We start from the raw sequence: 10,038 nt of genomic DNA, 5'->3' as shown, positions 1-10,038 counted from the left end.
AATTTTGGCTAGAAAGAAGCTTGGGATGTTGCTGTTGACATTCACATAAATCGTTCCACTGTTGAAAACCATGTGTTGCGTTTCTTAACAATAAATAAACAGAGGACTGTGACATACATTCAAATCCACATATAGAAGGAAATATAGAATAAATATGTTTACTTACAACAGTCATAAGGAAAAGAAAACACGTACAGAGCTACTAAGAGCTAATTACTAGCTAGCCGCTAGCTGCTAACAGCCGCGGCCGCCTGGTTAATATCAAACTCCATCATATAACAATCCAGTGCCATGCTGTCATGAACGCGCGGTGCTGTTACGTGTACGCAAATTGACGTGCTTGATGTGAACGAGCATTTTGGAGGCATGGTTAAAGTTGCGCATGCGCTATGAGCGCACATACGGGTACTTCTCAGGCATGCCGGGTAATCTGTGACGTTTCGCTCTCTCGAAAGTTGGGCCATTTTATCATCATGCGATAGCAACTCTCATAGGAATGAATGAGGCCCCGCCTCCCACGCTGTATCCAGTTCTTATACATCCATGGTCTTCACAGCAACGTTAAAAAAAGCTTGAAAATCTTGGAGGTGGACGTGTCTGAATGCTTGGGGATTTTTTTGCTAGCAACGTGACCAACAACCAATCACATGAATCTCCCGCCCCCGACATACAAAGCAAAAAACAGGGGATTTTATGCGAGTATATATATATAAAATCCCCAAACAGGCGAAAACCTACCAGTTTCACCCACTGTCTCTGCCACCTCCCTCCATGCCTGGTTCCTCCGGTTTGTATCCCGGTAAATAGTTCTGGTCGTAAAGAACCGGGTGATTTGCTACCGTAATTTCTCGTTTGGAATATGAGGAAATGAACTGCGGTATGTCTCTCCCAGCTTACACGCGGTTTGATTGGCTAGCGCTTGTACTGTCAGATTTGCATAAACGGGATTTGATTGGCTGACGCTTCACCTCAGCTTCAAAAGTTGAACATTGCTCAACTTTTGAATCCTGAAAATCGAAATCTTCGCTTTGCTTCCCCACAATGCAGTTCGGCGAAAAGCGAGGCAAAGTGACGTCACCCCATTCAAAGTGAATGGGCAGAGAAGCGTTGTAAGATTTTTTTAAAGCTGCTGTGTGGACGGGCCGTTAGAGTGATGTATTCAAATAATTCTTACCAGATGTAGTACATGTCTCCATTGTGTAGCTGCTGGGTAAGGAAAGCTTTACACAGCGACAACAGGAGCTCGTCTTTCTCCATGCTCTCTGTGTTGCAGATGATTTCCACTGCATCGCGGCCATCTATCTCCGCCATCTGAAGAGGAATATGTAGAAGCACATGCTTAGAAAAATACACCAAATGCAAACTTATTCAAAATGAATTACAAACAACTATGGATACAAGAATCATGTGCTTATAATAACCTAAATCACACAATGTTAACACATATTATTTGTATACAGCATCATAAATATTTGTTGGGTTTGAATTATTTGTCAGATTATTACTGGTTATATATCAGATTATTTAATACTATCATTGTCCAACTATTAGAGATCTTGCGATGCGCTTTGTTCTAAATCCCATTATGACTTCCTGTCTCTTACCTCCTTGTGAAGGTGCTCGTGCAGTGAGGCCTTGTAGAGGCAGGTCAGGTAGGCCTGATGGAAGTACAGATGCTTTCCAGCCTCGAGATTTTCCAGGCAGCTTTTAGCCAGAGCCATGGCCTCTTGCATTCGTTCACAGGCCAGCAGGTAGCGAATCCGCAGCTCAAAGAATACTGCCAGCTCTGAGCTTAAGTAGTCCTCAACTGCATTGGAGGAAAATCACAATGATATGTGACAAATGACATTTAGGTGTTTGCTTGGGGTCATGTTGGTGTTGTTAGAATTCTATACTGGCAAAGTTGTTGTAATATACCGCAAAGTCTTAGGAATATTATTTGTTAAGTATAAAACAAATAACATTTTAATAAACAGCTTATCATCAATTACTAGCTTTGCTAAAACTAGACTTTTGAAAGTAAGTGAGTTTATCTCAGAGAATGATTGACAGGAAGGAGAGTCTATCACACAACATCTCACGCCCCCTGTCAATCAGCACTGCTACTCCACAAAGCTGTTTGCTCACCTCTCCTCTTCTACCTCTCCATTAAAACCATGATGCTTGTTGATCAAACAACATCGGTAAGTCTGCTCACAGGAGTGGGCTGACCTCCTTGATAATGCAGTGTTATCTGTGTGTATGCTATATTAGCTATTAGAAACGGACAGGAGCCCACCCTGTTTTGGTGGAAGGTGGGCCTCCTTCAGGATTCCTTGCAGCACTGGGTTTTCCCACGGGCCTCCGGCTTTGATGATGAGCTTTACATGCTGAAGGTAGCTGTTCCTGTGCCTCAGGAGCTGACAGTGGCACTGCTGCAAAGAGAGGTAAAATGACACGTTAAACACAAAAACCTTACAAAAAAAAAAATCAAAGTTACAACTAGACTATCAGTAGCAAACACTGAGGTAGACATTGTTTTATTTTAAAACAGGGGGGTCAAATTGGCTGTTGGATAGGTGCTGGTAACTTTTAATGAACTAATAAATGGTAGATATGAATCTAGGTATTATAAAAAGGGTTATGGGAATTAGAAAACAAGGTATTGAAAGAGTTTTTTCACCTGAAAGCAGTCAAGGATGTCTTTTAAAGGCTCTTCCACAAATTCTTCTTTGCTGAAAAACAGCATCAGTTCAAAAAAGCTCCTGCAAGACAATGAGAGGAACATGTCAGATAATTACAAAACCCTTAGCAGTTGTGTTGGAAGTGCTACTGTCACAGAGCAAATGACGACGACATTGATAACAGCGGATCCAAGCAAAACGCTATTAGGTTTCTACTGGTTTGCCAACATAGACAGAAAACATAACATTAGTATACTTTAGCCCTGGGACAATGTATTTAAAAAGGTATGGTCCAGCATTTTGCTAGCAAACAAGGTTGCCATGTTCACAAGAGTATATGGTCTAGTTTTTAGATTACGGGGATGCATATTCAAAGTGTAGGCTAAGAATTCCCCAGTATGCATGTTTGCCACTCTGACATGTAACACAGTACTTACAAGGCCATACTGCTGAGAACATAGTGGACGTGCTGACAGTCCTCAGGGAAGGCAGCAGTGGCTTTGGTGAAGCTGCAGAGTGCAGTCCGCAGCAACTTTAGCTGAGGGAGAGGAACCTGCCATTGCCCCGTGTACTCCTCAACCAACTGTGCATACAGAAGACAGACATGTAGAAATATGAAACATTATGCACTTTATGTATGATAATCTATTTTAGCTTTAGTTGATTATGAAAGCAAGGCTTTGAGTGCATGACATAGTAGTGAACAATCTACATTTAATTTCAATTATTTATTTATTTTAAAGTATGACTTTCTTAAAGTGCCAACAATCCAATAAGTTCTATGTTGGTCTTATTTGTTTAACCATGGAGAAAGCTGTAGAAATACATTACAGATAGTCACTTGGGTGTGTGGTACATTAAAGTTATCTGTCTAATAACAAAACAAGGAGGTTCAATATATGGAATGAATCATGACAATATATACCGTGTTATACATAGAATAAGTATTCAATATTGTATCCATACCAAAGCAGGAGTAAGAATGATTGTCAATTGAAATATAATTATGCTTGCGTACAACATGTGTGAAATATGTTAACGTCAGCAAGCTATAACTCTGACATCTCGATCTTAGATAAACCCCTAGGAAATGTCGGCCAATCATATGAGGAATTTGGATAAGATCAGTGTATAAGCAAGGCTAAAACCTGACAAACGCATGACTTTAACAAGGCGTACATTTGATTTCACAGTTTAGAGTCCTAAGCAAGGCAGCTTTGTAAATAGTGTTTAAACTAAGTTTACTGTTTATACATGACTGTCAGGCTTATGGTTAGTGAATTCAACGTTTGACTCAGAGAAATGCATATCGTTCAGAACATAACAACATTAGAAAGGTTTTTTTAATGTGTCAAATCATGAAGATATTAAAGTGGGGAACATAGGATTCTGGAAACATAGATACGCTCTGATCTGACTGCGTTAGCTATGAAGCTAAGCATTAAGAAATGCAGGCAGATAACTCGAGAAACATGGGAACCATATGGAGTTACCTTTCCAGTAGCACATTATATATGTATCTATACTTAGGTAATCAGTTCTGTGTGTTTCGGGCGGGCTATATAACTGTCTTAGAAACACAACTTAGCTACACAATAAACAGAGCTACTTTGGGGGCTAATGTTAGCTAGCATAGCTAGTTAGCGTTAGCAATAAACAGACGCACACTATGGAGACCATTTAACACAATTGAGTTTAACTCACCTCACAAAACTCAGAGCAATAGTCTTTGCTCTTCAGAGACAACTGGTTGCTGCAGTGTCTTCCACACAATGTGTCCAGAGCTAATTCAAGCCCTTCTGTTTCCAAATCACTCTCGCATTCCGCCATACTGTCTGCTGTATGCAGCGCATAGCCCAAGTTGCCAGGTTTGTAAGGTAGCATCCTCCTATCTGCTCACGACAAAATCATCTGCAACCTGGCAACCCAGTCATAAATACGTACAGATGAAGTTTGTTTTCAAAAGAGTAAACAATACTCTTAAACCACGTTAATTGCATTGGAAAATATTTTTGGGCATATTAACATGGCAAGCGGAGTTTGCTCTAGCGTTTAGAAAGTGAAAATACTTTCAACGAAGAACTTAGCTGCATTATACATCCATGGTAGGGACCTGACAAGTTAGAGCGCATGTGTGAGCTACGGGCCCCATATATATTTTCCAGAATATCTTTGTTACTTTATTGAACTTTGAGCTCATGTGTTTTGGCCATAAGCATCAACTTGCTGAGACGTGAAACTTGCTTGATTTTATTGAACACAGAAAGGCCACTTGTTTGAGGTAAGTCAACACAGGGTGATGCTGTGCATTTCTAACACTAGATTTGTTTAATGTATGTTTTTCGTTCAAACTTCAGACTGTTATGGCGCTATCACGATTAAATCCAAATGAACGAGACGCGACCAATGAGCAAACTTGGGTAAGTATGTTTTAATCGGATAGGATAGCAGTTTAACTTTCAGAGGTCTTAATTGACATTTAATTTAAATGCTCTGTCTAGTCATTTCACACTGATCAAATACATATTTCACTTTTATTTTCTATAACAAGTAAGGTGGTTAGAATTTACATACCCAAGTATTTTGGTGAACAATTGTGTCTAATCTTGAACAAACGATGTAGAAGAGATGAAAGTTTGACTTTGTTCTAGATCTTTTCTTCTCCATGAAACACGTCTTTCGCCTTAATATTAAAGCCCAATTTTATGAGCCATTTTTACACGAATAGCCAAAATTGTTGTATTTTATAGGCATTTAGTTTCTGGTTTGTTGTTCTCTTATATAATATTTCTGTGTACGTTTTATAAAACCCAAGAATATGTTTTCCCTGAAAATGTTGACACAAAGTAATAATTGCACATAAATGCAGACTTTCTATTTTATAAATGTAATTTGTTTGATTGATGAGGCTACATTAGACAACATTTCCAGATTAATAAATGTTATGCTAAAGCAGCTAGAAAAAAGGCTGCACTGTTTCCAGCAGCCACAATGGGGCGCCATAACACAGAGATATCGAAACATCCCTTCACATATACTCTAACAATCAGCTAACTGAAATGTTGGTTTGCAGTATATCATCAGCCCTGATCAGTATGTGATCAGCATTCATTCCCACATTAAAATTATTATTCAGCTACAACATTAATTCCCCTAAAAGCGGTCTAGCACAGGATTTGACTTGACCTATTCATTTTGTGTTAGCAAAAACGTTATAAAGAATAATATGTATTGGATTGTGTGTGATCAGGCTGATGTTGGAATATTTAATGTTTGTTTTTTTTCTTTATGTTTGGTTCTGCGCTAACCCTTGCTCCAAGAGTATGACCCTAAACCTCATGTTTTCATTAATTAATTCAATCCATGCATATACTGTATCACTCATGTACCAAATCCAGAAATATATCTATAAGAATAACAGGGGAACATCATTCATATGTGGGCTTTTTATTATTGAATAAGACAGTGAGAGACAAAGAAAGAAACAGTATACAAATACTGGTCATACTGACTGAGATGTACATGTATGACACATTATCTATTATCTTCCTGGCATTCAGCACACCCTCACACATGACTCATCCACAGTATTTCCATCAATTTATCGTGTGCCCTCTTGCAGGCAGTAAAGAAATAGTAGTTATTTTCCAAGTACTCGAGTGGGATTAATGTAATGAGGATTTCTGCACCGGTGGTTCTCACATTAATTGACCTATAACGCTGCCTATGGTGGGAGTGAGATGAGAAGGGGTGTTTAATAGCTCCAAAATACTTGTGAAAAATGAATGAATAATTACCCCACAAAATAACATAAAGGAAATTAAAAAGTGTACAAAACATCAAATAAAGTGGCAGTGTCTTAAAAAACATTTACACCAATACCTTAAACCATCTCAGAAAAACATTTTGTTGTGAAAGTTGAAGAAAGCTCATTTTTATTTTGGTCCCCAAATATTCTTTGTTGTATAATTCAGAAAGTGCTTATAATACTATCATTTGGTCCAGGATCATATAACAGTTTATTCACATTAAGGCCATTCTTAGCTGTTCACCCTAAACCTTTAAAACATGGTTTGTTTAGTTCAGCATTCTGAAATCTATGAAAGCCAGCTGATAACCCTTTGCTATCAGATGGCCTAGTGAATCAAGCTGGTATCATTTGCCAATAACAGACATAAACTTCAAAAATCTACAAATGTATAACTTATATTTGTTGAGAGAGTTTTCTGAGTACATATCACAACAATGTTAATAATCATTGCGACAGTCAATCGGATAAAGGTCACCCTCTGAAACGCCATGGCCACATGAAATCACAAATTGGTATGCTGTGGTATTTTACACATGTTAGCCGGCAGCTTGGACGAGATACAAGGGAGGTCATTAGATGAAAAAGCAGTAATGGCCAACTATCTCAAGGCCTGTTAATGGGGCTGATCACTAATGATCAGAACCCAGCCCTCAAAAAGGTCGGCAATTGCCCATTTTCAAAAAATCAACATGTTACTGTCCTTTCCATCACAACAATTAAGATCAATGAAAGCATTTCCATTAATAGCAGGACTTGGACTTCAATATGGAACTTTGCTGCAAGCTCATGGCTGAGCTGGTGCCATTCTGGCTGTTGGAGCGCATGGCAGGTGTTCTGGAAATGGAGGTCATCCTTAGTGTCTGTCAGGTAAATTCAGTCAGTATTTGGTCAGTTCTCTCCGATCTCCATAGTTTGTTTCATGGGCATGTGTTGGGGTGTATGGGTGTAATCATGTGCAATTGTTACCATCAGAGGTAATGACTGCACCTAACAAGTCTTTGGAAAGCTTTTTTGAAGTCTTCATTAAAGATAGTGTAGATGAGGGGATTAATTAGCGAGTTAACGTAGCCCAACCACGTAAGGAAGTCAGCCATCTCCATCGAAGTACTGCACTCACTGCAGGTATTGACAATCACCTCCTTGACAAAAAATGGCAGCCAACAGATGACGAATGCCCCTATTATCAACCCCAACGTTGATGCTGCTTTGCGCTCCCGTGAGCCTGAGATCCGTGGACCTTGGTAAAACTGGCTCCGACGTGACTCACTGTGTGACTCACTACGTGACTCATGCCGGCGCGACTTGCCCTGGAAAGCCTTAGATTTACGCACCCGTTCACGTGGAGGCTCCTCAGTTGAGGGTTCAGAGAAAGACTTTTCTGGAGGGCTTATGGGCTCCGGACTTTGGGCTCCCCTATCCTCGTTGCCATCTCCAGCAGGGTAGGACGAGGGGATCATGCTCCCATTGGTCACACTTGAATAGCGGCTGGCCCGGCTGGCCTCCCTGCGCATATACAGGGTCTGAGCGGCACGGTATATCTTGTAGTAGAGGATGAGTATGAGCATCAGAGGGATGTAGAACGCTCCAAGGGTAGAGTATAAGGTGAAAGCCATGTGATGGTGCATCATGATGCACTGGTCTACCTGCTCGGCATCCCCGCTGTAGTGCCGCCAGATTAGAGGAGGAACCGAGATGAGGATGGACAGGAACCACACCAATGCCACCATCGCCCCAGCCCTGGCCCCCGTGCGTTTGCGTGAATACTCCACTGCATCTGTAATGGCCCTGTAACGGTCGATGGCGATGGCAGCAAGGTGCAGGATGGAGCATGTGCAACAAGTGATATCCACACTTAACCAGATGGTACACACCACCTGGCCCATGCCCCAGGTCTCTTTCTGGATGTACATAATACCGAAGGGCATGACCAGCACAGCCACCAGCAGGTCGGTCGCTGCTAATGAGCAGATGAGGTAGTTGGCCGGGTGGTGCAACTTGCGTGTGACTGCGATAGCTGTGATCACCAGGCAGTTGAAGAATGTAGTCAGGACGGCCACTACAGACAGGGTAAGCGTTAGCAGGATCTTACTAGAAGGGGGTTTAGTGGCCTCCAGGGAGTCATTACCACTGCTGGTTGTGGCAAACACCCCTTCAGTGTAATTGGAAAAATCCATTCTGCAAGCAGAAGAGAAAAAGTGCATGAGATATAAAGGGAGCTTAGGCAGAATGTCAAACATCCTTTTCAGATGACGAGAAAAATAATTTGAAGTGAAAAATAAGTTTCACTGCTGTGTATATTTTTGTTTGAATCTGGCATCGAATTTTCATCACTTAATTGCAAGAAATGTACTGTTATTGCTTCTTTAAATCCGAGTCAAGGATTTTGCTTTCTGCACTTCATACAGAAGACAGCATGCCAACGCGAAGGGAAAACTATTCAAAATGTGTTTGTAAAGCCAACGGACTTCCAAAGGTATGCCTACCTGTCGAAGGACTCCAACGTGTTGCATCCAGTTGGTTTAGTGTGCAGCAGACAGTCTTCTCAGATCTGTCCTGCCTGAAAGCGCTGCCATCACATCACCTCTGTCTCTTATTAAAACCTGGAAGAGATAGAGAGCAAAACAGAAACATTTTCAGAAAGGAGAAAGGGAGAGAAAAAGGTATTAGGAGGAAAAAAGACTTAGAATCAACTTCAACAAAGTAAGGATACAGTCGAGGACGAGAACACCTACACAGCAGATGCACTGAATAGTTTCTATGAAGCTAATGTTTGCATGACTGTGTTAATTAAATTCAATCTTCATTCATGTGAACCACTTTGTGGGTATGTGGCTCTTTTATTAATTTGATCTATTGAGTGTTCAACAATGTTGCTACCGCTCTTCCAATTAGGGTCAGCCAAACATATCCTATTGTTTTGCTAGTATGATTATCTTTTGTTCTTTTTATTTTAACCTCATGGTCTAAACTTTGTTTCACAGGCTTCTCAAAGACAATAAGACTCAAACTTGACTGTTTTGTAATTCTGTCATGGACATACTTAAATGTATGATTAAATCCAAATGCTCAGGTATGATTGTCATTGCAGCTCTTCTTCACTTCCCGCATTGCACAGTATCCTGAAGACATGAGTGGGAACTGTTGCTATAGAAACAACAAGAAGTAAAGTACTTTTATTTAATATGGTGTCGAAGCAGAGGCAGCTAAACTCTGACTGCAGGTCTCTGGTGAAACTGTTCGATTCCCAGAGCAGGTCCAGGGGTTAGTTGGGTGGGCGAGCAGGGTGGCAGAGCTACATGACAACAGAATGAGATAAGAGATTTCAGTTCACTCAAAAACCTAACAGATGGCAAAGTGCCAGCTAATATCATTTCCCATGATACCTTCCAAAGCTGCTTTCAAGACAAAATATGTTTATATATGACCAAAACTGTTTTTAATGTTGGAGCAAAGCTTACCTTCATACATGAGATTGTGTTTTACTTTTATAAAAGTGTTGAAGCATTAATGTAAAATCCTACTCAAACAGTGGCATATCATTCTCATTCTCACAATATTGAGCAA

The 10,038-nt window shown here is 40.4% G+C and overlaps 2 protein-coding genes across 3 annotated transcripts in view; both read right to left on the bottom strand.

Annotated features, from left to right (window-relative positions):
• LOC104945636 (zinc finger protein 292) overlaps positions 1 to 4,495 on the bottom strand; it is an 11,664-nt gene extending 7,169 nt beyond the window's left edge. The window contains exons 1-6 of one of the 2 annotated variants that reach the window (XM_010771343.1): positions 4,368 to 4,495; positions 3,101 to 3,246; positions 2,663 to 2,744; positions 2,279 to 2,414; positions 1,605 to 1,807; positions 1,175 to 1,311 (exon numbers count right to left, since the gene is read on the bottom strand). In XM_010771343.1, the coding sequence (XP_010769645.1) occupies positions 1,175 to 1,311; positions 1,605 to 1,807; positions 2,279 to 2,414; positions 2,663 to 2,744; positions 3,101 to 3,246; positions 4,368 to 4,493 (830 nt within the window). In that variant the 5' untranslated portion in view covers positions 4,494 to 4,495. The remainder of the gene's footprint in view (positions 1 to 1,174; positions 1,312 to 1,604; positions 1,808 to 2,278; positions 2,415 to 2,662; positions 2,745 to 3,100; positions 3,247 to 4,367) is intronic. The other variant, XM_010771344.1, reaches the window with a different exon arrangement.
• Positions 4,496 to 6,540: 2,045 nt separating this feature from the next.
• On the bottom strand, positions 6,541 to 9,072 carry LOC104945635 (5-hydroxytryptamine receptor 1F). Its single transcript, XM_010771342.1, has 2 exons — positions 8,958 to 9,072; positions 6,541 to 8,649 (listed from the first exon to the last, which is right to left on the bottom strand). The coding sequence occupies exon 2, from the start codon at positions 8,646 to 8,648 to the stop codon at positions 7,443 to 7,445; it is 1,206 nt and encodes a 401-aa protein (XP_010769644.1). The 5' UTR covers position 8,649; positions 8,958 to 9,072; the 3' UTR covers positions 6,541 to 7,442.
• Positions 9,073 to 10,038: the final 966 nt, after the last annotated feature.

The sequence above is a fragment of the Notothenia coriiceps genome, unplaced genomic scaffold (genome assembly GCF_000735185.1).
Source record: "Notothenia coriiceps isolate Sejong01 unplaced genomic scaffold, NC01 NC01_scaffold00009871, whole genome shotgun sequence".
Lineage (NCBI taxonomy): Eukaryota > Metazoa > Chordata > Actinopteri > Perciformes > Nototheniidae > Notothenia > Notothenia coriiceps.
This window is presented reverse-complemented; position numbering and strand designations above follow the sequence as displayed.